Source organism: Myxine glutinosa, chromosome 8 (assembly GCF_964187855.1).
Source record: "Myxine glutinosa chromosome 8, kmMyxGlut1.1, whole genome shotgun sequence".
NCBI classification, from domain to species: Eukaryota; Metazoa; Chordata; class Myxini; order Myxiniformes; family Myxinidae; genus Myxine; species Myxine glutinosa.
In genome coordinates, this window is record NC_136268.1 from 4,226,769 (window position 1) to 4,254,108 (window position 27,340).

General features: G+C 45.5%; 1 protein-coding gene across 7 annotated transcripts in view; it reads right to left on the reverse strand.

Moving 5' to 3' along the window:
* TMEM117 (transmembrane protein 117) overlaps positions 1 to 26,523 on the reverse strand; it is a 159,353-nt gene extending 132,830 nt beyond the window's left edge. The window contains exons 1-4 of one of the 7 annotated variants that reach the window (XM_078782876.1): positions 26,393 to 26,499; positions 23,780 to 23,908; positions 12,878 to 13,001; positions 17 to 329 (exon numbers count right to left, since the gene is read on the reverse strand). In XM_078782876.1, coding sequence (XP_078639002.1) covers positions 17 to 329; positions 12,878 to 13,001; positions 23,780 to 23,793 — 451 coding nt within the window. In that variant the 5' untranslated portion in view covers positions 23,794 to 23,908; positions 26,393 to 26,499. Of the gene's footprint in view, positions 1 to 16; positions 330 to 9,935; positions 9,990 to 12,877; positions 13,018 to 23,779; positions 23,909 to 26,314 lie in introns of those variants that run through there. The other 6 variants (XM_068124019.2, XM_078782878.1, XM_078782877.1 and 3 more) reach the window with 6 other exon arrangements.
* Positions 26,524 to 27,340: the final 817 nt, after the last annotated feature.

The following is a 27,340-nucleotide window of genomic DNA, read 5'->3' on the forward strand; positions in this document are numbered from 1 at the left end:
TCGTGATGGTACGTACCAAAGAGGGCCCGGTGTATGAGCATCTTGCCGACGATCATGCCTCCGGCAATGGCCGACAGCCAGAGGGCCACCTTTAGGAGGCTCCACAACGGTCCAGGATAGCGATTCAACACGAATGAAAAACAGTTCCCAATGACGGCCACTTTAGCCTCGGTCTGGCTGTGCGACACGGGATCCTCGGCAAACATGACGAAGTTCAGGAAGATGACGAGGTAGGCCAAAGAAAGTCTCGACCAAGGATGTTGGAAGTAGTATCGGAAGTTTTGCAGTTGTGATAAAAAGGCACTCTCCGATTTCTTTGGCTCATTCTGCTGCAAATATAACAAAATGTAGAGTCATATGGAAAGTTTACCAAGTTTTCCTCATGGAGGACTTGACTATGCTCCTTGGAGGATCGCGTTTCTAATTAAAACTAGATCGGCACTCAGTAGAGAGCACACCTCCGCCTTATGAACAGTTTACCTTTTGTATCCCAGAGTAGACCAGAAAATCACAATACAGAATCACATTTAATGTGATTATTCTGCCATTGGCAAAAGGGAACAAAGCAGAATGGCACTCAGTAGAGCATCCTTTTGACCTCTTAAATAATTGGTGGTTTAATTAAGTTAGCTGATATGAAAATCCTATTCATATTTCAAGTCAATCGGATAAAAATTGAGGATTTTAGTAATTTGAAGAAAGCGGTTGACCTTTTGGCCTATGCTGATCTCAAAAATAGTTGTTGGTTGAATTCAGTTTTTTTTTTGTTTTTTTTTGTTTTGTATACTGAATCGAGGCTCGTGAAAGAGCTGACATTTACTTCACAAACAAATCAACCAGACAAACAAAATATATAAAAAGAGGGAGCGGAAGACAAGAGAAGAGGAAGCACACAAACACTTGAGAGCACACATTTAAGAGCAGGGAGATGTGTAGGAGGGAGAGGGCTTGGGGGGAGGAGGCGTGAGAAGGGGGGAGGGGTGGGGGGGTGGGAGAAGTATAAAACACAAGGACACCAAGGACTTCCAGGACAGAAGTTGGTAGTTCAAAAAGGTAGAATTGGGGTGAAATTAGCGGGGGTAGAAAAGATCAAGGTTTTGGATGGGGGAAGATAAGAGATGGTGGTGAACAGCTGTTTTAAAGACCTGGAGGGTGGAGTGGGATTGAAGAGAGTGAGGGAGTTTGTTCCAGAGGCGGGAGAAAAGAGGAATGAAGGAGTGAAGGTGAGCAGAGAGTCTTGATTTTGGCAGTTTAACCATAAGAGGGTTGCAGGCAGATATTGTGCGACCTGTAGGAATATTTGCGGGACAGAGCCCAGAGAGAGCGGGGGGCCAAGGCCAGAGAGGAGTCGGTAGAAGACTGAAAGACCACCAACCTGCCTGCGGTGAGTGAGTGAGAGGCCCTTGGAGTTAGCTTCATCGCGGGAGATTCCAATGATTCTGAATGCTTTGGTTTCAACAGCGCGAAGACGAGCTAGGTGTGAGGAGGCAGGAGCACCAGTCCAGAGGGGAGAGCAGTATTCCATTGAGCTGCGGATGAAAGCCTTGTATGTGGTGAGGAGCTCAGGTGTGCCAAGGAAGGACTTCGCACGACGGAGGATGCCCAGTCGGCGACTGGCTTTGGAGGCCAGATTTGAAATGTGGTTTTCCCAGGAAAGATCATGGCAGATACTGAGACCCAAAAGCTTGAGTGACAGAACTTCTTGGAGAGGATTATTCAGAAAGTGGATGGGAGGGTTGTCCAGTCGGTCTTTTCGGAGAGACATCGTAAGAGTGTGAGATTTGTCAGGATGGAAAGACATGTTCCACTTGTTTGCCCAGTCTGTGATTTTGTCCAGGTGTGCAGAGAGTGAGGAGGCTGCAGACTGCCGATCTGAGGGATGAAGAATGGAGCGACAGAGAGTAGAGTCATCAGCAAAGAGATAGAGAGGATTTTCAAGAGAGTCAGAGAGATCATTGATGAAGACCAGAAAAAGCACAGGGCCCAGAACACTGCCTTGGGGAACTCCAGCCTGAACAGGAAGAGGAGATGAGAGAAACCCTTTCAGGGCCACACGTTGACTACGACTAGAGAGGAAGTCCGCCAGCCATGCGTGGAGATTTCCATGGATACCAAAAGAGGAGAGTTTGGTGAGCAGAGCGGGGTGCCAGACAGTATCGAAGGCACGTGATATGTCGAGGGAGACAGCTCTAATTTCCTGTTTGGCATTGAGGATCTCCATCCATTGTTGAGAAAGCAGAAGCAGCATGTCCAGAGTAGAGTGACCTGGTCTGAAACCAAATTGATGATCAGAGATCAAGCCATTGGAGAAGAGGAAAGATTTCATATCTGAAGCAATGATGGATTCCATGACTTTGCTGATAATTGGGAGAAGGCTGATTGGTCTGTAGTTGCTGGGATCTGTTTTTGCACCTTTTTTGTGCAAAGCGGTGATGTTGGCAGATTTCCAAGCAGATGGCAGATGACCTTGAGCAAAAGAGAGGGTGAAGAGAACAGAGTGAGGGAGTGAAAGAGCGGAAGAACAGGATTTTAGGACCCGTGGGCTGATGCCGTCAGGTCCAGTTGCAGAATCAGAGTCGAGGGTTGACAGAAACTTTTCCACCTTGTCAGGAGGAAAGGACACAGAGTCCAGGAGCAGCTGGGTACGACTGGGTACGGTGGGTACAGAGAGGGATGGGTTTGGGACACAAGATGTAGAGGCTAACACAGAGTTGAGGCATTCAGATTTTTCACGTGCGGAGTCAGCCATTAAGCCGTTTGAGGTGAGGGAGGGGATGGAGGGGGAACAAACACCAGAAACAGATTTGACCAGACGCCACCAGGATTTGGAAGAGGGAGGCAGATAAGAGAGTTCTGTCCTGAGAATGGAGAGATATTGTTTCCTGGCTCTCCTGAGGGTGGACACACACTTGTTTCGGGCTTTGTGAAAGGAAATGAGATTTCCTTCCGTTGGATTTGCTTTCCAGGAGACGAAAGCAAGTTGTTTCTGGGCAATAGCCTCACCACAAGATTCCCTGTACCATGGATGGGAGGAAGGGTATGACAACTGAAGACGAGATGGGATAAATCTGTGCATGAGAGAGAGCAATTTACTTTGGAAGAATTCCCAGGATGAGTTTTGTCAGAGGCAGTAGAGATGGGAGACCAGTCCAGATGATTGGTGGCTGCTTGAAGACCGTGCCAGTTGGCCTGAGTGAAATGCCAGACTCGTCGACGCTGAGGAGGCTCTCTGAGAATGGTCAGAGAGATGTCCACTTTAACAAGCACATGATCAGATGAGCCGATTGGAGCAGAAGAAAAGCAGCAGACATTTTCAGGGAAGTTAGTCATAACCAAGTCCAGAAGAGAAGATGCTCCGTTGACTGAGATCCGGGTCGGGAAATTGACAGATTGTGTCAGTCCCAGTGAGTCACAGAAGTCCTTTGCTGAAGAGCCATGGCTGGTGAGAGAGGTACCCACACCCAGCCAACTGGCATGGTGACAATTGAAATCACCATATTTGAGGAAGAGAGAGTTGGGATGGGTAGATAGAAGTTGGTCCATATTATCAGACAGCGAGATGTAGATGGAGTCATCACTGTTTGGTGGACGGTACAACACACATATGAACAAAAGGTGGGAGCGAAGGGGAAGCCGTAGCCAAAGGTATTCCTGGGGGTGAGGTGGAGAGAGGACAGTGCAGGGCGAGTGAGGAAGAGTTTTTTTTATAAAGATAGCAACCCCACCTCCAGGACGAGGCTCAGGTCTATCATACCGGAGTAGGGAGTAACCTGGGAGAGATACCAAGGAATCATCCACATCATGAAGGACGAAAGTTTCTGTTAAGCAGATCATGTCTGGTTTGTCAGAAGCAACCTGTATGGAGAGATCAGTCAAGTTTGAGCGAAGGCCCCGGATGTTTGAGGTCCATACTGTTGAAGAAGAGGAAGGGGGAGCATCGGATACAGTACGGGGGGGGGGGGGGGGGGGAGCGGTAGGTAGAGTAAGATGTGGAAGGGGAGGAAGAGGTAGGGAGAGCTGTTGAAGGTGTGTCAGAGATTTCAGAATAGCTTGGAGAAAGGGAAGAAAGGGGGCAGACAAAAGGCTTGATGGTGATTGGGTGAGGTACAGTGAGGTGTTATTTGAGGAGGGGGAAGAGTGAGGCAGAAGGTTGAGGGAGATGAAGGTGAAAGTTGGAAGGGGGAAGAAGCGGGGAGGATGCTTTGAGGAGGAGGGGTGAGAGGGGAGTCTAGGAGGGGAGGAGTGAGGGAGAGTCTCGGAGGGGAGGGGTGTGGGAGGAGTTTAGGAGGGAAGGGGCAAGGGGGGGAGATCTGAAAGGGATGGGTGATGGGGAAGATTTGGAGGGAGGGGCAAGGGGGAAGATTTGAAAGGGATGGGTGATGGGGAAGATTTGGAGGGGAGGGGCAAGGGGGAATATTTGAAAGAAATGGGTGATGGGGAAGATTTGGAGGGGAGGGCCAAGGGGGTGGATTTGGAGGGGAGGGGTGATGGGCAAGTTTTGAAGGGGAGGGGTGATGGGGAAGTTTTTGAGGGAAGGGGTGATGGGGAAGTTTTGGAGGGAAGGGGTGATGGGGAAGATTTGGAGGGGAGGGGTGAGATTGGATTTTGAAAAGTGTATGATTAATGGGAAACGAACATTTCTTGCAAAATGAGTTTCTTGAGACATTCGAGTCAAAAATACGTTTGAGGACGCTGAAGGATGGGTGGAGTTCTGGAGAGTTTAGGGAATGTATGAAAGAGGCACTGTAACTGTAAGAGATGGAATTTTTTTTTGGAATGAATAGATTTGGTGAGCAAATTAACTGATGTGTATATCCCATTCAAATTTCAAGTGAATCGTATGAAAATTGAGGATTTTAGAAATTTGAAATTGTTGTTGACTTTTGGCCTATGTTGCTCTGTTGGCCAATGGTGATCTCAAAAATAGTTGGTGGTTGAATTCAGTTTGCTGATACATAAATCCCATTCAAATTTCAAGTGAATCAGATGCAAATTGAGGATTTTAGAAATTTAAAAAAAAGTGGTTGACCTTTTGGCCCACGCTGATCTCAAAAATAGTTGGTGGTTTAATTCAGTAAGCCGATATGTAAATCCAATTCAAATTTCAAGTCAATTGGATGAAAATTGAGGATTTTAGAAATTTGAAAAAAGTGGTTGAACTTTGGCCTATGTTGACCTTTTGACCTTTTGACTCCAAAAATATATAGGATTTTGTCGGACCACGAACTCTACCATTTGGTAAAGTTTCGTGAAGATCGGTTTAAAATTGTGACCTGTAGGCAAGTGTAAGTGAGCGGACAGACAAACACACACACAAACAAACACACACACAACCCGGAGTGATCAACATACTTGCAAAAATGTTTTTTGTTTTTTTTGCCAAGTAAAAAACGGACAAAGATGGGGGTGAAAACATAACCTCCATACACCTTTGGTGGCGGAGGTAATAAAGAAAACTATTTTCTGTAATTTTGACAGGTTTTACTCTCGACTCTCTGGGTAGTTTTCCCTTCGATTTAAAAAATGGGGAGTATATTGTGACCAGCTCTGTCTGCCCATCATGCTTTCTCCTAAATCAGTTGTGCAGACATTTCAAGTTATGATCATCACATGGCAAGAAGGTGCGAGAGCAGTGTGGGAGAATACCAGGATATATGTTTTCATATATTTGTTCTCATATACTTCTTTTCCAAAATGTGTTTTCCTGTGTAACTCTGTGGGAAAACTGAAACCTAAGTGCAGGCCTGTTCCAGATAGGCCAAGAGGGAGTGACCTACAGTGAACAGATAAAGGTGCTTTATCATTTTAACAGATAACAACACTGTCTAAAAAGGCTCTTAGAATTCTCCAAGATAGAAACCAGAGTGTCTCACTGTCTGAGCCGGAGAGTCTGTGTGGAGTCCTGAATTCCATGCTCATATAAGGAACTAAGCATTTATGATATAAGAAAAGGGACTTCGAGGGAAAGGCAGCGCTGACCACGGAGGAGAAGAGCTGCGCACAGAAGAAGACGGTGGTGCCATGCCACGACCGGCAGAACGAGGCTTCGTTAAAGTTCAGTTCATTTCTTAGTATAGTAATTATCTTGAATTAGTTCGTTTATGCCCCACCCTCTAAAGTTTTAATAAAACCCTGCGTGAGTACCAAGTTTGGAGTTTCTTTATTGGAGTTCTAGTCGTAGGGATTAGGCATTCTACAAGAGATGGTGGCCCGACGAGGATATGCACTGTGAAGGCCAACGAGGAGACCATTCCAGGTCGAAGGTAAGCCTTTACAGAACGATATAAAAAGGACTTGCTAAATTTTTTTACATACATTTTAATATGGACAGAATGGCGATTTTTTTCTCTCAACGAGGATGCGAGGGTTTGCGATTTCTAGCAATAAAGAACAACTTTTTTTCCGATAAATAACGATACGAATTTGATCATGAAATGTGTGGCTTTTTGTGTACGTAAAAGAGACCACCATCCATTCTTCTCCTCTTCTTTCTCTCTCTCCTCTTCTCTCTCTCTCTGTCTCTCCCCCTCCTCAGTTATTCACTTTTACCTCTGCCACAAGAGGTGGAGAGGAGGTTATGTTTTCACCCCTGTCTCTTTGTCCATTCATTTGTGAACGAAATATCTCAAAAAGTTGTGGACGGATTTGGACGAAACCTCGTGGACCGGTTGGGTGTCGAACGAGGACCATTCGATTCAGATTTTGTGAAGATCTAACTGTGGATTCGGAAATGAGAATTATTTCATTTCTTAAGTGATTCTTCACCATTGAGGGACTGTCTCCCTCCCACCCTCTCCCGCCCCATTGCTTGAGCTGTGCAGCCCGCAGTTATCCTGTGCAGCCCGCACAAATCAGGGGAAAACAGAGACTTCTACTTCGGATACTCCTTGAAAATGGTGATATTCATCCTAGGAATGAGTTATCTAGTAGTGGGGACTCTGTGTTGCATGCATTACTTCGGGGTAATGAGAGAACAAAACGCAACATTGGTGGCCGACATACAGATATATGATTATGCGGTACGACATAAACAAAGGAGAAGTTTGATGGAAGATAGGGACACACCTTTAGAACCCGATGGATTACACGGGATAAATACTTTTTTACATTTAGCCCACCCAAGGGCTGATATAGCAAATGAAAGTAATTGTTGGATATGCACACAAATGCCACATTCTAGTGAGAACGGAGTACCATTGGAGGCAGTTCCTTTTGGTTGGGATGAATTATGTAGTCGCTTCCCAAAGAGGTTGGTAGCAACAAAACCTGATTTACCAATGGCGATGATGCTAGGGGACGTTGGTTGGGAGAAAGGGGGATATGAATGCGAAGAATTTGCAGACAGTTATAGGCCTAAATATGATAATGAAGTTATGCCCCCTTCCGTAACTATTCAACAACAAATGAAAGGGCCCCTATATTTCATCCGACATCGAACCACAGAGAATAATAAGTTTATGGGACACTCCACCTGCCACCATTATAGTTACGAGTGGGGCTATATGAGATTGCTTGTCCCAGTAAGGGACACTAGCTTAAAGATGATATCTTTGTATTGGGAAGGAACTTAGACAACAGATACTACATGGACCTATAATAATACATATTTTATATGTGGACACAAGGCGTATGCGTATCTCCCACTGACATGGTCAGGATCATGCTTTCTTGGTTTTGTACTTCCACACATGCGCTTGTTAACAAAGTCACCAATGCGTATCCTGCATTCTAGGCAAAAAAGAACGGTTAGTATGGGAGAATGGATTGGAATGGTAGTATTTCCATTTTATGGAACCTGGAAGGCAGGACATGAACTACGGCAAATGGCATTGGCTATAGAAACATTGGCAAATAAAACAGCTGGTGGATTGACACAACTTACAAGTGAGCTGGCAGCAACAAGAACCATGGCATTACAAAATCGTATGGCATTAGATATGCTGTTAGCGGAAAAAGGAGGTACATGCGCAGTGATTGGTACAGATTGTTGTACATATATACCTGATAATTCGGGAGACGTTTATAACATAGCCGATACAATAAGACAAGAGGGAGCAAGATATCACGATTATGTGAAAGGGGGTGCCTTTGCATGGTTGGAAAACACATTCGGAGGAGTGGCAGCTAAGATACTCCAATACTTGTTTGTTGGATTAGTAGTTATATTGGCAATAGTTTTAGTGGTGGCTTGCTTAAAAGCCTTAGTGACGGTGGGTTTGAATAAGATAACAAATAACACTATGATAGTGCATGAAACAGCCACAAATGAGGAAATAAATGTGGCACCACAAGAGGAAGACTTTTATGGCGACATAAATGTTGAGATTAAAAGATTGAATCAAGTAATGTTGCAAATGAATACAGTAGAGCTAAGATAAGGGCATAACAAACCATTGTGAATTGTGTCCGTTTTACGAGCTAGTGAACTCCTATCACCATAAGTTACACTATTAAAAGAAAAAAGTGGGGAGGACTATGATAATAATACATTATGCATAGTTTGCTGTTTGCAAGATTTGTTGGGAATTAGATATTCCTGTTTGTGATTTTACTTATATACACTCAACTAATAATGCATTTATTTTCTTTGAGTAGTGTTAAAATAACTGCATGAGTTTAATTTTTGAATTATATTAACCTGAAAGCCATTGTGGATGTTATTCTTAGTTTTTTTTATTTTTATTTTATTCTTAGTTTAGTAGTATAAAACACATACCTGATTTGAATATTATTCGTGTGAAGCTGTTATAAGATATACATGATTAGGTAAAATATAGTGATTTCATGTTACAATGTACCCCATCTGATTCAATCTGTGTACAACAACAACAACATGCATTTTAAAGGCCATTTTCCCTGCTAGAGCAGGGGTTAGCCTTGCGGTCCCCATGACAATCTTCTCCATTTTGCCCTATTTTCTGCATCTCTCCTTGTTAACCCCCTTGCCCGCATTTCTTCTTCCACCATCTTTAGCCAAGTCTTTTTCGGTCTTCCCCGTCCTCTGCTTCCTTCTACATTCATTTCCATCACTCTTCTCAACCAGTCACTTTCATCCTTCCTCAACACATGACCAAACCATCTCAACCTGTTCCTCTTCACAGCATCAATCACAGGCTCTATTCCCATCATCTTTCGCAATTCATCATTTGTCTTCCTCTCTCTCAACGATACTCCACACATCCACCGAACCATTCGCATTTCCACCCTTTCCAACCTTCGTTGCTGCTCTACGTTTATTACCCATGTCTCGCTCCCATAAATCATAACACTTCTCACACATGCAGCATACACCTTTCCCTTCAGCTTCAACGACACTCTCCTCATCATCAGCATGCCACCAAGTTCCCGAAACGTCTTCCATGCACATCTCACTCGAGCAACCGTTGCCGAGTCTGATCCACCTTCTCCATTCAGCATGTCTCCGAGGTAGCAAAATGTTTTCACACCTTCCAGCTTCACGCCATCTCCAAGATCCAACTCAACATTTCCTCCATCTGCAGCTCCCTCTGTGCACACCTTACATTTGAATGTAGCTGCCACACTGGTTAATGACCCTCTCAGACCACTACATTTTTGATGAACCCACTCAGCGCACATTGTACATTGAATGGAGTTCACTCCGACACCCTTCCTACACACAGCACAGGGCCACTTCCCAGTTCTTTCCACCTCACCACATGCTTTACCACTTGCCATCACCTTCGTCTTTCCGATATTCACCTTCAGACCTTTTGTCTCCATACATTCCTTCCACGTGTTCATCTTTTCCTTCAGTCCATCCATACTTTCCGCAATCAACACCAGATCATCTGCATACAACAACTCCCACGGTAAACCCTCCTTTACGTTCTGAGCCAGCACCTCCATCACAGCTACAAATAGTAATGGACTTAGTACCGACCCCTGATGCACTCCCACCTTCACCTCAAACTCACCACTGTTCCCGTCCTTCGTCCTTACAGCTGTGCGCGCTCTTTTGTACATTGCCATCACTACTGTGTACAATCTGTGTGGCGAGCAGATATAAATGTGGCTGAGTAAAGGAAAGACCAGGTCACATCTCAAATGGAGTGATAACGACATCTGGAAAAAAGTTCGAAAAAGAAAATTTGTGGCTAAAATGAAGTTAATCTTGGCATACACCCTCCTTCTCAAAGAATGGTGAAGACATACTCCTTTGTAAGATTGGAGATGGATGTTTACCTTCACCAAGGGAGATTTATGTGACCATTGGCCTGGATCACACTGCAACATATGAAAGGAGGGCGATCACCTACTTTTGTTTGAATGCCTCGAACATTCATCACGTCAGCAATTGCAGGACGACGACATTTTACCTGCAACTTCCACGGGATGCGGTGACGTGTGTTATTACTTCACCAACTTCCGGGGAGCCAGCATGGAGCTGCAAGCGAACGGCTGTGCTTTTTCCTTCATAACAGCTGTGCACGATTCTGCTGGGTGCTCCAGGTATGGACCATGGACAACTTTAGTACCATGGTCCCAACATCATCATTGCGGATGCATCCGGCATCCCTGTTCCACATCTTGCCGGCCAATCAACATCACATCAACACTTGCTCCATACTCATGATGAGTGAGGATGCAAGTCGACTGCAACTGGACGAAGGCCTTGTTCAAATCTACTATGGCTCACAGCAAGAGTGGCAAGAATGTTACATGCAGAGCAGGGTCAGTTTGTGACTCTGCCCAGCTATCACAACAGCAGAAAATCCTATGCAAAATAGTGTAGGTGCCACGAAGATATCAGAAGAAAATGTTTCATACTTGAATTTCAAACACGAGTGATCAGCCCCTTTTTTCAATAAAAAGTCAACATTTGTGTCGAAGCAAAACGTATTGCCAAATGTTGCAGATGTTTTATTATTTTAATGGTGAACTGAAATTATTGTGTTTTGGTAAAGGTGAAGTGTTGTATGTTTTATGCAAATGAAGTGAATTGTATTATCAATATGAAAAGAGAAATGTTTTGTGATCATATTCTTCCAGAATGACGGTGTATGCCTTATGTATGGGAAAATTGGATTACCAAATTTATGGTTCGAATATTAAATAGGTTGATGTTTAGATTAATGATTAATATAAACAACAAAATAAAAAATGAGGGATTGTGGGAGAACACCAGGATATATGTTCTCATATATTTGTTCTCATATACTTCTTTTCCAAAATGTGTTTTCCTGTGTAACTCTGTGGGAAAACTGAAACCTAAGTGCAAGCCTGTTCCAGATAGGCCAAGAGGGAGTGACCTACAGTGAACAGATAAAGGTGCTTTATCATTTTAACAGATAACAACTGTCTAAAAAGGCTCTTGGAATTCTCCAAGATAGAAACCAGAGTGTCTCACTGTCTGAGCCGGAGAGTCTGTGCGGAGTCCTGAATTCCATGCTCATATAAGGAACTAAGCATTTATGATATAAGAAAAGGGACTTCAAGGGAAAGGCGGCGCTGACCACGGAGGAGAAGATCTGCGCACAGAAGAAGACGGTGGTGCCATGCCACGACCGGCAGAACGAGGCTTTGTTAAAGTTCAGGTCGTTTCTTAGTATAGTAATTATCTTGAATTAGTTCGTTTATGCCCCACCCTCTAAAGTTTTAATAAAACCCTGCGTGAGTACCAAGTTTGGAGTTTCTTTGTTGGAGTTCTAGTCATAGGGATTAGGAATTCTACAAGAGCAGTGTGCTGTGTGACTTTGAGATAAAACAATTTGCTGTACATTATCGAGGAAAGGCAGTCAATGTTACTAAATAATTGCATATGCGTAAAAATCCCAAAAATCGTTACATATTTCATGCATGCCCAATGTTAATTGCATATACAAAGTTTCATTTAAAAATGTTTTAAAATGTGCCCGTAGTTGTATTTTTCATTATTTGACCTTTTGACCCCACCAAGGGGGTGGTGCCAAAAACGATACTGCCCATGCATCTTGTTTCCATGTGTTGATCATAACTACCATGTTTGGTGAATTTCTGCACAACCTTTTAGGAGAAGATATTGTGACGGACGGATGGACGGACAGAGACAGACAGAAGGAAACAAACAGAGACAAACAGAGACAGACAGAGACAGACAGAGACAGACAGATGAAGACAGACGGACAGATGGAGACAAACAGAGACAGACAGACAGACGAAGACAGACAGAGAGACAGACAGAGACAAACAGAGACAGACAGAGAGACAGATGGAAACAAACAGAGAAAGACAGATGGAGACAACTAGACAGACAAATGAAAACAGAGACAGACAGATGGAGACAAACACACGGAGACAAACAGATGGAGACAAACAGACGGGGACAAACAGACGGAGACAAAAAGACAGAGACAAACAGACAGAGACAAACAGACAGAAAGAAACAGAGACAAACAAACGGAGACAGACAAACGGAGACAGACAGACGGAGACAGACAGACGGAGACAGACAGACGGAGACAGACAGACAGAGACAGACAGACGGAGACAGACAGATGGAGACAGACAGACGGAGACAGACAGACGTAGACAGATAGACATAGAGAGATAGACGTAGAGAGATAGACGTAGACAGATAGATGGAGCCGATTACAACATTCCCCCATTTTCTTTTTTTTTCAAAAAGGACAACTACTAGTATACTACTCGTACATGATGGGGTGGCTCCATGGTCAATGAGGCAGGAGAGTAAAGTACATTGGAACCCTTCAGGTACCTAAAAAGTATTCTACAGGTCTCATAAAACTGTAAAAGACCAATGTGGTCACTGCCAAAGGACACAGAGTCCCGTGCTGGGGCACGATGGTTTGGACAACAGTTTGTTTGGCAAATAAAACGATTGTACAATGAAAACCAGTGTTAAACCGTGCTACCTTACCTGCTGACTTGTCCTCTCTTTGGTGTCATCTGAACGGTCACTTCTGAAGGATGTCCCCTCAACATGTACCCGACGACGTTCTTGCAACGTGTCTCCAGCAGATCCCATTTCAACGAGTGACCATCTGCTGAACGTCACACCTTTAAAAACAATGACATGTCAACATGTGAACTCATGAGTGGTTGTTACCTCTGACTAGTCCAGTCTGCGTTCAAATCTCGAACAAGCTATAAACTGTCCCCTTGGTGTTTTACATAACTGGGTGAAATATCAAGGTGTGTGCTGTTCCTCAGGCAAGCGCTGAACTCCATGTCGTCAGGCATGGACAGCCCATTTGTGAACGATTTGGGCCAGAAACATTCCCTGGCCAACCCCAAAAGAAGGTGGGCACATATTGTTTGTCTGAGTGGTGTACCATCCACCGAACAACAACAACAACCCTCTATACACCACTAGTTAAAATGACACCAGAGCCACAAAGGTTTTCTGCGACGACCGATCCAATCTGCAAACTGAGCAACCTGCACCTGGTGCGTTCTCCCTCCAGTACCTGGTTATGGATAACTTTCTGTACAATCTCTGTTCCTCCTGTGTGTCTCCTGGCTCTCCTGACCATGCTGTTGTCAAAGCTGATATAATCGCTCTGGTTATTGTTAGGGAGAAATCTCAACACCACACAATATGGCTGCTCACACAGACCTGTTGGGAAGGACTGCAATTTGCAGGTGGAGAAGGTGGAGAAGGTGGAAAAGTTTCTGTCAACCCTCGACTCGGATTCTGCAACTGGACCTGACGGCATCAGCCCACGGGTCCTAAAATCCTGTTCTTCCGTTCTTTCACTCCCTCTCTCTGTTCTCTTCACCCTCTCTTTTGCTCAAGGTCATCTGCCATCAGCTTGGAAGTCAGCCAATATCACCGCTTTACACAAAAAAGGTGCAAAAACAGATCCTTGCAACTACAGACCAATCAGCCTTCTCCCAATTATCAGCAAAGTCATGGAATCCATCAGTGCTTTGGATATCAAATATTTCCTCTTCTCCAATGGCTTGATCTCTGACCATCAATTTGGTTTCAGACAGGTCACTCTACTCTGAACATGCTGCTTCTGCTGTCTCAACAATGGATGGAGGTCCTCAATACTGTTATGGATTCGTCACTTCCGGTGTTGTGGTTTTCATCCACTTGAAACATTTCTGGATCTATGTATTATTATTATTATTATTATTGATTGAGGGAAATAGCCATTATTATTGTCAAAAGGAAAAAAGGTTAATGTTAAATGAAACAGGAAACCGGATCGGGAACCGGAAGACGAAGTGGAAGAGGAGGTGAGAGAAAAAAAAAGGAGCGAAAAGACGGACAATAAGCTGGTTGCTTTGCGTTCTGGATTGAATGTTGTCGAGCAAGAGTCACGAGTGAACTTTGAATTTCCTGGATAGGATTTCCTGCGATAGGGGTTATCGCTGTGACTGATCAACCTGGGTGTCAGGTTTGGCGTTGGGATTCTGAAGAATCATCGCCGGTCGTTGCAACTCGGGAATGAGCCGTCGGCCATTTTGATTCGTGCGCTTCGCGCATCAAGCAAGGTATTTGCTTCGTCAGCCATTTCCACCGCTTTTAGACGTATCTGATGTGTGTGTGTGTGTGTGCACCGTGGCTTTTGGAAGATTAATTTGCGGTTCGCCGACTGAGCCGTGAAAGTTCAGACCTGGAGGGTGCCTTTGGATTTCCCATTCGCCTTGAGTTTGCTTTACGCAGCTTTGGACCACGTGACTCTTTGCGCCGATATGGCCGCATACGCCTTTCTGCTGTTTTGGCGGTGTGACCGGGCCCGTCATCTGAACGGGGTTCGGGTTTTCGATTCGACATCGCTCTAATGATCACTGGAGGGGATCAACTTTGAGCTATAGAGACATTGCGGAATGTTTTTTTTCACTCACTTGGAGCACAGTGAGTTATCCTATACTAGCTGATGGTACCATCATAAGATGTGTTGATTGTACTTTTGATTGCTATTATTGTTGTATTGTTATTCTTGTGTGATTTTTAATACAATATTTGTTTGTTGATAACCATTGGTGTGGTTTCCCTGTCGATTTTTGACACAGAATAACATATTTTTCTGCCGTGGCTCCTCTTGGGGTTCGGAGGTACACCGTGACCAGGGGGTCGGGGAGGAGCACGTAACAGAAATCCAATTGATTCCAATTTCCAGAAATCCAATTGAAATCTCATCCAATTGACACGGGGGCTCGAAATTGGGTCTTCGTCCGGGATAAAATTCCCTAAATTTCGTCCGGGAAAGAATTCCCTAACATTCCCAAAATTCCCAAATTTGGAATTTTTTCTAACATTCCCAAATTTTTCAAAAAAAAAAAAATTGAAATTTTTTTGTGTGAAGGTTAATAGGTGTTAACTGATAGTCACCATGGTGTTTGATGCAGGAAAGTGTGCGGCATCCCCTAATGAGGCACAGTTCCTAGCATTAAAAAGATCAGAACTCTTGAGATTGGCCAAACATTTTAACTTGGAGGTCCGAACTCATATGAAGAAAGCAGAGATGCAGACATTGGTGGTAGAATCTCTGGTGGGACAGGGCACATGGACAGAGGTAGCCTTGGATTGGTTACCCAAAGAAAAAGAAAATGTGGAGCTCCGGAAACTGGAGATGCAACTGCAGAGCCAGGAAAGGTTAAAAGCAGAGGAAAGGAAGGCAGAAAAGGAAAGAGCAGGACAGGAACGAGAACTCGAGGAGAGAAGAGCAGAAGAAAAAGCAGAGGGAAGGAGAGCTGCAAGAGAACTCGAGGAAAGAAGAGCAGAGGAAAGGAGAGTTGAAAGGGAACTCGAAGAAAGAAGAGAAAAGGAAAGAGCAGAGGAAAGAAGAGCCGAAAGGGAGTTAAAGGAACGTGATATGGAGTGTCAGTGGGAACTTAAACTCAAGGAGCAGCAAATAATGGAAGAACGGGGAGAGGTAGCATCCATGCCGGCTAGTTCGACAACTAGTCAGAACACTTGGGATGTTGGTGGGCATGAGAGGCTGGTTCCACCCTTCAATGAAAAGGAGGTAGCCAAGTTTTTTTTACACTTTGAGAAAGTGGCTCAAATGCTAAAATGGCCTGTGGAGTCCTGGACTATGTTAGTGCAAAGTGTTCTGGTGGGTAAAGCTCAAGATATATTTTCGGCTTTACCGATTGACCAATGTGCAGATTATGAGATAGTGAAGAAAACCATTCTCAAAGCCTATGAATTGGTCCCTGAAGCTTACCGGCAAAAATTCCGGAATGCCAGGAAGAGGGAGAGTGAGACCTATGTGGAGTTTGCCAGAATGAAGGAAACCATGTTTGATCGGTGGTGTGATTCCAAAACGGTTGGGAAAGACTCATAGACTCTCGAACTCTCTAAAGGAGTCTATGGAAAGACTTCAAACTGTTGCGACAATTGATCTTGGTGGAGGAATTCAAACAGTGAGTTCACGAGGACATTAAAGTACATCTGGAGGAAAAGAAGGTAGCAGAGTTGTATGAGGCAGCCACCGTGGCAGATGACTATGCCTTGACACACAGGATGGGGTTCCACAAACCTAATTTCCCACCTAGAGTTCGCCCGGGGAGTTATGGTACATCTGGTGCGGAGAACGAAGATTCATGGGGGCGGCCTAAAGAGGACTATGAGGACAGATCTGACACCGCAACTCTTAGGGATCAGAAGTCTACAGTTCCAAGACAGACATATCTTCCGGGGGGGCTCGAGGCAGACCACGAGTTTTTCCTCCGGGCCTACTTGCGCTTTTTGCAAGAAACCTGGACATTTGATGTCCCAATGCTATGCCCTGGAAAGGAAAAATCAGGAGCGGAGTCAGACTAGTACAACTCCGAATGCATTGGCAAATGTGAGAAATCGTCCTTGGATGACAGAGTCTTGTGAAGGTTCCCATGCCAAAGTTCCGGCATCTCAGAACGACCTTGTTCAAGAGGGTTACAAACCTTTTATTTCAGAGGGTTTTGTGTCACTGGATGGAGACTTGACTAACTAGAGACCGGTTAGGGTATTGAGGGACACAGGAGCACATCAATCTTTGATGCTTGAAGGCATTTTGCCATTGTCAGAGAAGACGGCAACTGGTGTTAGTGTTCGTTTACAGGGGGTTGATGGCTATGTTAAAGCTCCACTTCATGTCATCCATTTGCAGTCTGATTTGGTGTCAGGACTGGTCATCGTAGGTTTACAAGCCACTCTTCCTGTAGTGGGAGTATCTTTTGTTATCGGGAATGATTTGTCCGGTGGTCAAGTTTCTGGTAACCCGATGTTTGTTGAAAAGCCTAGTATGGAAAATAACACCGCAAAGGTAGAGCAGGAGATTCCGGGTATCTTTCCATCCTGTACCGCGACTCGTGCTATGGGTAGGAAGCGCCCTGAAGAGAAGAGGAAGTACCCTGAAACTAAGTGTCAGCACACACAAGTCAGGGATGGAAGCAATGTTGGCAAGCTCTTTGTTGGTGGACTGCACTTCAACACAAGGGAAGATGTTCTGGATTCTGTCTTCGGCAAATATGGATCACTCTTGGAAGTGCTGCTGATAAAAGACAGGGAGACGCAAAAGTCAAGAGGATTTAGCTTTGTCACATTTGAAAACACAAAGGACGCCAAAGATGCAGAAAAGGATTTGAATGGCAAGGATTTGGATGGTCGGACCATAACAGTAGAGAAGGCAGGCCATAGGCATCGAGGGGGCTACAGAGGAGGAAAACGTGGAGGTAGTTTCAGGGGTGGCTATGACTCCCGGGGTGGGAGTAGTAGTTTTGGTGGTGGCCGCAGTCGATATTACTATGGAGGCTCCCAGAGTTACGGCAGCTCCCGAAGGGATGATTACCGGGGTAGTGGCCGAGAAGGAGACCGCAATTCACGTGACTACAGCGACAAGCGGTCCAACCGTGATTATTATGAAAGTTAGGAAGAGTCGAAGCACTGAATGCTGCGGAGCAGCCGAGCCAAGATTCCGACACGGATTAACCATGAACGCCACGTTCCTAAAGGCGTTCATGTAGTGAACTTTCCTACACGGATTAACCGTGAACTCCACGTTCCTAAAGGCGTCCATGTAGTGAACTTTCCTACACGGATTAACCGTGAACTCCACATTCCTAAAGGCGTCCATGTAGTGTATACTCAGCTTGGCCTCCCGAAAAAGTGCTATCGAGTTGTTTAACTTTGGGGTTTTGGTCCCCACCCCTTAACCGGCATTCAAGAGAAACTAGAAGTTGTTGACGCTTGGTCCAGAGTGAATTACCTTTGGAATCTCTGGGGGTTTTGTGAAATTTTGTTGCTTTATTTTTGAGATGTGATAATTGTGCCCGGGGGAACTGATGATTTGGGGTGTGAGTTATCTTGTTTGTTTATCAAAGTTTGCCTGCATAGAAAGTTTTCGCGGTGTTCAAACTTTCTTTCTTGAAGGGGGGGAGTGTTACGAATTCCTGATTTTATGTGAATTACTATTCAGGTCATTTCTTATTAATGTTTATTCTATTAAAGGTTGTTGTGGTTAAATGGTTTGAAGCGCTCCTGGTGACAACGAGACCGGAAACGGGATCGTGAACCGGAAGAAAAAGGGAGGAGGAGGTCGAGAGAGAAAAGCGGCCATCTTATTCTTCGCCCCGCTCTGACGCGAGCCGAGTCGATCTTTACCTGCTTTGGAACGCTGAGTTTGAAAAGCCCGTCTGGCGAGAGGAGTTACCTGCGCGAGGTAATTACCTGTTACGTGTCAGGTTGCCGTGGGTTCCTGGGAGGAACCAAGCGTCCGGCACCGTTCGCCTCAACGTCTACAAGGACACGTACGGGAGGCGCCTTGGGCCTCGCGCGCTTTGCAAGCCGTTCATAGCCCAGAAGCCGCGATTACGGGTTCCGACCTCGGTGGCTTGCCGAGAAGGGGTCCGCTGCAGCAGCTGTTCCCGGTACGGGACGTGCACGTTTGAAGCATGTCAGGAAGGTGTCCGTTCAACCGCCCGCATGCGGAGATCGAACTACGGGGGCGCAGGGTCGGCGCGAATACCGCCATCCTAGTCGACCTTGTTCGGCCATTGACTGGAGATCGCGATTCGCCGGCGCGAATCGACCTTCACCTGGGTCGGGAGGGGCCCAGAGACATTGTGAGAGACATTGACCATTGAGGGTGCCGTGAGTGGGGTTCAAGGGGGAAATATATAAGATGGCCATCTTAGAGATATTGTTGGAATATTCATACTGAGCGTTGAAGTATTGTGTTGTGGATGATTCTACCCAGGGGTGAATACATTGTTGATTGATCCGAATCCTGGGTGTGGTTTCATTAGTGATTGGGGATTGTTTCCTTCGTTGGTCCACTGGAGGGTTTAATTAGTATTGATTGCATTATGAAAGCGTATCAATATCATATATCTTTCTGGCGGGGTTCCTCTCAAGGTCCGGGGGTCACCGAGACCAGATAGTCACAGGGGGGACCACGTAACAAAAGTGATTTGCAAACCGAGGCTCAAGGGCGGTGTACAGAAGTAGGAGAAGAAGTAGAAAGGAAGAGTAGGAAGGAGTAGGAAGAAATAGTAGTATATATATATATTTAATAACAATAAATAGAAAATGCAGGGAGGTAACATTAAATAGAAGAATTCGCTGCATGTGATGTGCATTGCGCGTAGAGTAAAACCAGTTCGTTTACATTTGTAGGATGTCTTATAAATAAAGAAAATGCTAGAACGGCACTCAGTAGAGAGCATATCTCTGCCAGGTGAACAGTTTACGTTTTGTATCTCAGAGTAGAACAGAAAATCACAATACAGAATGACATTTAATTAATTAATCATAGGTCAAGTCTTTCATACCATTATCTACCCCTCGTTTTTGGCCATATCACTCGATGGTGAAGAATCACTTAAAATAACACCGCAAAGGTAGAGCAGGAGATTCCGGGTATCTTTCCATCCTGTACCGCGACTCGTGCTATGGGTAGGAAGCGCCCTGAAGAGAAGAGGAAGTACCCTGAAACTAAGTGTCAGCCCACACAAGTCAGGGATGGAAGCAATGTTGGCAAGCTCTTTGTTGGTGGACTGCACTTCAACACAAGGGAAGATGTTCTGGATTCTGTCTTCGGCAAATATGGATCACTCTTGGAAGTGCTGCTGATAAAAGACAGGGAGACGCAAAAGTCAAGAGGCTTTGGCTTTGTCACATTTGAAAACACAAAGGATGCCAAAGATGCAGAAAAGGATTTGAATGGCAAGGATTTGGATGGTCGGACCATAACAGTAGAGAAGGCAGGCCATAGGCGTCGAGGGGGCTACAGAGGAGGAAAACGTGGAGGTAGTTTCAGGGGTGGCTATGGCTCCCGGGGTGGGAGTAGTAGTTTTGGTGGTGGCCGCAGTCGATATTACTATGGAGGCTCCCAGAGTTACGGCAGCTCCCGAAGGGATGATTACCAGGGTAGTGGCCGAGAAGGAGACCGCAATTCACGTGACTACAGCGACAAGCGGTCCAACCGTGATTATTATGAAAGTTAGGAAGAGTCGAAGCACTGAATGCTGCGGAGCAGCCGAGCCAAGATTCCGACACGGATTAACCATGAACGCCACGTTCCTAAAGGCGTTCATGTAGTGAACTTTCCTACACGGATTAACCGTGAACTCCACGTTCCTAAAGGCGTCCATGTAGTGAACTTTCCTACACGGATTAACCGTGAACTCCACGTTCCTAAAGGCGTCCATGTAGTGAATACTTCCAGGCCTCACCACCCAACCACCAGGGAACCTGGCTCTCAGCTCGGCCTCCCGGAAAAAGTGCTACAGATTTGCTTGACTTTGGATTTTTGATCACAACCCCTTAACCTTCATTCAAAAGAAACTAAAACTAAAAATCAGAGGTTGATGAGATGGAGTTTGGCTTTGCAGGAGTTCAACTGGGAAATTGAGCATGTAAAGGGCAGGGACAATGTCGTTGCTGATGCTTTGTCCAGAGTGAATTAACTTTGGAAATCTCTGTAGGTTGTTTGAAGTTTTGTTGCTTTATTTTTGGGAAATATTGATTATTGTTGCTCACGGGAATTGATGATTTGGGTGTGAGTTTACTTTTGTTTGTTGGGAGAGTTTTGCCTACAAAGTTTTCACTATGTTCAAACTTTCTTTCTTGAGGGGGGAGGGAGGAGGGGGGGGGGGGGGGGAAGTGTTATGGATTCGTCACTTCCGGTGTTGTGGTTTTCATCCACTTGAAACATTTCTGGTTCTACGTATTATTATTATTATTGTTTGAGGGAAATAGCCATTATTATTGTCAAAAGGTAAAAAGGTTAATGTTAAATGAAACAGGAAACCGGATCGGGAACCGGAAGACGAAGTGGAAGAGGATGTGAGAGAAAAAAAAAGGAGCGAAAAGTCGGACAAGAAGCTGGTTGCTTTGCGTTCTGGATTGAACGTTGTCGAGCAAGAGTCATGAGTGAACTTTGAATTTCGGCGGATAGGAATTCCTGCGATAAGGGTTATCGCTGTGACTGATCAACCTGGGTGTCAGGTTTGGCGTTGGCATTCTGAAGAATCATCGCCGGGTTGTTGCGACACGGGAACGAGCCGTCGGCCATTTTGATTCGTGCGCTTCGCTCGACAAACAAGGTATTTGCTTCGTCAGCCATTTCCACTGCTTTCAGACGTATCTGATGTGTGTGTGTGTGTGTGTGCATCGTGGCTTTTGGAAGATAAATTTGCGGTTCGCCGACTGAGCCATGAAAGTTCAGACATGGAGGGCGCCTTTGGATTTCCCATTCGCCTTGAGTTTGCTTTACACAGTTTTGGACCACGTGACTCTTTGCGCCGCTTTGGCGGTGTACGCCTTTCTGCTGTTTTGGCGGTGTGACCGGGCCCGTCATCTGAACGGGGTTCGGGTTTTCGATTCGACATTGCTCTAATCATCACTGGAGGGGATCAACTTTGAGCTATAGAGACATTGGGGAATGTTTTTTTTTCACTCACTTGGAGCACAGTGAGTTATCCTATACTAGCTGATGGTACCATCATAAGATGTGTTGATTGTACTTTTGATTGCTATTATTGTTGTATCGTTATTCTTGTGTGATTTTTAATACAATATTTGTTTGTTGATAACCATTGGTGTGGTTTCCCTATTGATTTTTGACAAAGAATAACATATTTTTCTGCCATGGCTCCTCTCGGGGCTCGGAGGGACACCGTGACCAGGGGGTCGGGGAGGAGCACGTCACAATATGAAACAGGAAATTAGAGCTGTCTCCCTTGACATATCACGTGCCTTCGATACGGTCTGGCACCCGGTCTGCTCACCAAACTCTCCTCCTATCATATCCATGGAAATCTCTACGCATGGCTTGCGGACTTCCTCTCTAGTCGAAGTCAACGTGTGGCCCTGAATGGGTTTCTCTCATCTCCCCTTCCTGTTCAGGCTGGAGTTCCCCAAGGCAGTGTTCTGGGCCCTGTGCTTTTTCTGGTCTTCATCAATGATCTCTCTGACTCACTTGAACATCCTCTCTACCTCTTTGCTGATGACGCCACTCTCTCTCTGCTGCTCCATTCCTCATCCCTCAGATCGGCAGTCTGCAGCCTCCTCACTCTCTGCAGACCTGGACAAAATCACAGACTGGTCAAACAAGTGGAACATGTCTTTCAATCCTGACAAATCTCAAACTCTTACTGTGTCTCTCTGAAAAGACCGACTGGAAAACCCTCCCATCCACTTTCTGAACAATCCTCTCCAATAAGTTGTGTCACTCAAGCTTTTGGGTCTCACTATCTGCCATGATCCTTTATGGGAAAACCACATTTCCAATCTGGCCTTAAAAGCCAGTCGTCGACTGGGCATCCTCCGTCGTGCGAAGTCCTTCCTTGGCACACCTGAGCTCCTCACCACGTACAAGGCTTTCATCCGCAGCTCAATGCAATACTGTTCTCCCCTCTGGGCCAGTGCTCCTGCCTCACACCGAGCTCGGCTTCACGTTGTGGAAACCAAAGCTTTCAGAATCATTGGAATCTCCTGCGATGAAGCTAACTCAAAGGGCCCTTCACTTACTCACCGCAGGCAGGTTGGTGGTCTTTCTGTCTTCTACCGACTCCTCTCCGGCCTTACTCCCCCAGCTCTCTCTGGGCTCTGTCCCCAAAATATTCCTACAGGTCGCACAAGATTTGCCTGCAACCCTCTTATGGTTAACCTTCCAAAATCAAGACTCTGTGCTCACCTTCACTCCTTCATTCCTTTCTCCCGCCATTGGAACAAATTCCCTCACTCTCTTCAATCCCACTCCTCCCTCCAGGTCTTTAAAACAGCTGTTCATCACCATCTCTTATCTTCCCCCATCCAAAACCTTGATCTTTTCTACCCCCGCTAATTTCACCCGAGATACACTTTTTAGAAATACCAACTTCTTTCCTGGAAGTCCTTGCAGTGTCCTTGTGTTTTATACTTCAGCCTCTTCCCATGCCTCCTCCCCCCCCCCCCTTCCCACGCCTCCTCCCCCCAAGCCCTCTCCCTCCCACACTTCTCCCTGCTCTCAAATGTTGCGTTTGTGCTTCCCCTTCTCTCCCCATCTTGTCTACTGCTACTCTTATTATATGTTTTGTGTGTCTGTTTGATTTTTTTGTGTGATAAATGTTGGCTCTTTCACGAGCCTCGATCCTGTATACAAAAAAAAAAAAAAAAAAAAAGCTCCAGAAACCAGCTCTTCCTTTTTGCAGATTAGTTCACATTATGTAATATCATATCCGATACCACAGACAGACAGACAGACAGCAGCTGCGTCACTTTCTGCTGATCTGAAATTGAATCAATGCTGATGTGATAACATGACTTTTAATCCTGGAAAATTTGTCTCAACATCATTCCAAAAGAATGTTTAAATGAAAAAAAAAATGATGAACCCACGTATCGATTTCCATGATCAGAAACTGGAAGAGTTTGAGTCTTTTAAACAGTACAGCAATCGCTTCCCTGGTTCGACCACAGCGAAAGGAGGCTGCAAAGGCAGTTTGAGACTCGGTATCCTGCCATGTCCTGAAAGATCAGATGCAACAACAGCTCAATGGAATACTGCCCTCCCCTGTGGGATGGTCGCCAAGGATCAGGTCTCTCCTGGAACCCGTCGAAGAGAAAGAACTCAACATTACAGGAAGGAGCATTCTGCCATCTCACGTGATTAGGCTGACGCACAAGGTCTGGTGTTCTCATCTCACACACGGGTTGGTACCCTCTGCTTTGTTTTATTAAACTGCTTTTTATTCATTCAAATTCAAACTCTTCCTGCTCGCTCACGATACCTCCTCTTCCAGTAACCGTCCCCCTTTGCCCCTCCTCCCCCAACCCCCCATACCTTTCCCCCTCCTCTTCCAGTAACCGTCCCCATTTGCCCCTCCTCCCCCAACCCCCCATACCTTTCCCCCTCCTCTTCCAGTAACCGTCCCCCTTTGCCCCTCCTCCCCCAACCCCCCATACCTTTCCCCCTCCTCTTCCAGTAACCGTCCCCATTTGCCCCTCCTCCCCCAACCCCCCATACCTTTCCCCCTCCTCTTCCAGTAACCGTCCCCCTTTGCCCCTCCTCCCCCAACCCCCCATACCTTTCCCCCTCCTCTTCCAGTAACCGTCCCCCTTTGCCCCTCCTCCCCCAACCCCCCATACCTTTCCCCCTCCTCTTCCAGTAACCGTCCCCCTTTGCCCCTCCTCCCCCAACCCCCCATACCTTTCCCCCTCCTCTTCCAGTAACCGTCCCCCTTTGCCCCTCCTCCCCCAACCCCCCATACCTTTCCCCCTCCTCTTCCAGTAACCGTCCCCTCCACTTCCCCTTCTTGTTAAAATGACAAAATACACGCTTTGTGCACCTCTCGACCAAATCTTCTTCTCCAGGTTGAGCTGTTAAAAAAGTAATGGGAGTAGCTGGCGTAGCAGTAGTAGTTAATAGTAGTAGTAGTAGTTAATAGTAGCAGTAGTAGTTAAGAGTATTATCAGTAGTAGTTAATAGTAGTAGTAGTAGTAGTAGTAGTAGTAGTAGTAGTTAATAGTAGTAGTTAATAGTAGCAGTAGTAGTAATAGTTAATAGCAGTAGTAGTAGTAGTAGTTAATAGTACTAATAGTAGTAGTAGTAGTAGTAGTAGTAGTTAATATTAGCAGTTAATAGTAGTACTAGTAGTAGTAGTAAATAGTAGTAGTAGTAGTAATAGTAGCAGTAGTAGTTAATAGTAGTAGTAGAGTAGTCGTAGTAGTAGTAAATAGTCGTAAATAGTAGTAGTAACAGTAGCAGTAGCAGTAGTAGTAGTAGTAGTAGTAATAGTAGTAAATAGTAGTAGTAGTTAATAGTAGTAGTAGTTAATAGTAGTAGTAGTAAATAGTAGTAGTAGTTAATAGTAGTAGTAGTTAATAGTAGTAGTAGTTAATAGTAGTAGTAGTAGTAGTAGTAGTAGTAGTAGTAGTAGTCGTAGTTCACCATTGTACAATTACCAAGCTGTGGCTTTGTCGTTCCCATGTGGATTAGAGAATTTAGAATGTCCAGCACACACAAGGCTGCCATCTACCCTAATATTAATTAAATAAATAAGTAAATAATTAAGCAAACATCATGTGGAACACGTGCATCCAAACACTGAGGGGTCTCGCATGAATGGGGTCACGCAAACAAGTAGTGGGTGGCGCTTCTATAATTAGCAATGGAACGTGCAAGTGTGCAACCGCCATGCCCATGGAGATCTCTACCTGGTTGGCACCATTACCACGAAGATCTCTGCCTGGTTGGCACCATTACCATGGAGATCTCTGCCTGGTTGGCACCATTACCATGGAGATCTCTGCCTGGTTGGCACCATTACCATGGAGATCTCTGCCTGGTTGGCACCATTACCATGGAGATCTCTGCCTGGTTGGCACCATTACCATGGAGATCTCTGCCTGGTTGGCACCATCACCATGGAGATCTTTGCCTGGTTGGCACCGCCATTACCACGAAGATCTCTGCCTGGTTGGCACCGCCATTACCACGAAGATCTCTGCCTGGTTGGCATCATTACCATGGAGATCTCTGCCTGGTTGGCACCATTACCATGGAGATCTCTGCCTGGTTGGCACCATTACCATGGAGATCTCTGCCTGGTTGGCACCATTACCATGGATATCTCTGCCTGGTTGGCACCATTACCATGGAGATCTCTGCCTGGTTGGCACCATTACCATGGAGATCTCTGCCTGGTTGGCACCATTACCACGAAGATCTCTGCCTGGTTGGCACCATTACCATGGAGATCTCTGCCTGGTTGGCACCATTACCATGGAGATCTCTGCCTGGTTGGCACCATTACCATGGAGATCTCTGCCTGGTTGGCACCGCCATTACCACGAAGATCTCTGCCTGGTTGGCACCGCCCTGGTCCCGTTCGGTTGGACAGAAACCACATATAAACACGAGGGGTGTCCTACCCGAGCGATTCTTCTACACCGTGCGCTGGTCACGGGTCGCGACGCTACAGCATGTGATGTTAAGGTGTAAACGTGCACAGAATGCTTACCTGCGCGGAGGGGGCACGGGAAGGCTATGGATGAGAAACCGAGACCGGTCACGCCATGATTACAGGACGCGCAAGCTCAGGCTTAGCTCCGCCCTCCCACTACAAGGTTACGCCCCGCACAGCTGTTTCATTTGTCACGCCCTCTTTACTTTAAGGGCTCCCAAGGGTCTCTGTTCTCGGTACCAACTCGTGGTTTTTCCAAAACAACGTCTTATCAGATGTACGGCAATGACGCCAGAGCGGAATTTCATCACAGGTACAGTTCGTATCGAATTCAATCAAACACTCTACAAGCAACAGCCGGTTTGGGCAAACGCTTTGCTCCGCTACCATTGGATCTTCGCTCGTCACCGAAGGATATAACTAACCAATAAAAATTCAACTTCATCAAAAAACTATCTTAATTCCAACTTCATTTTTTCAGGGTATTCAGGGTATTCAGGGTCTTTGGGGTATTTTGGTCCTTTTGGGTCTTCTGGGTCCATTGGAGTCTTTGGGTTTTTTGGATCTTTGGGGTCTTCAAGGTGAGTCCACTGGGTCTTCAAGGATCTTTGAGGTATTTTGGGTCTAAGTTGTGATCGTTTGGATCTTTTGGGTCCTCTGGATCTTTTGAGTCTTCGTGGTCTTTCAAGGTCTTGGTGGTCTTAAGGGTCTTGTGGGACTTAAAGGGTCTTCAAAGGTCTAAGTGATCTCAGCAGTCTAAAGGGTCGAAAGGTATATTCCAGCAATACGTAATTAATTGACAGGATGCAACTGTTGTTCAAACAGTACCTAATTAATAGACAGGATGCAACCGGCGTTCAAACAGTACCTAATTAATAGACAGGATGCAACCGGCGTTCAAACAGTACGTAATTAATAGATAGGATGCAACCGGCGTTCAAACAGTACGTAATTAATAGACAGGATGCAACCGGCGTTCAAACAGTACGTAATT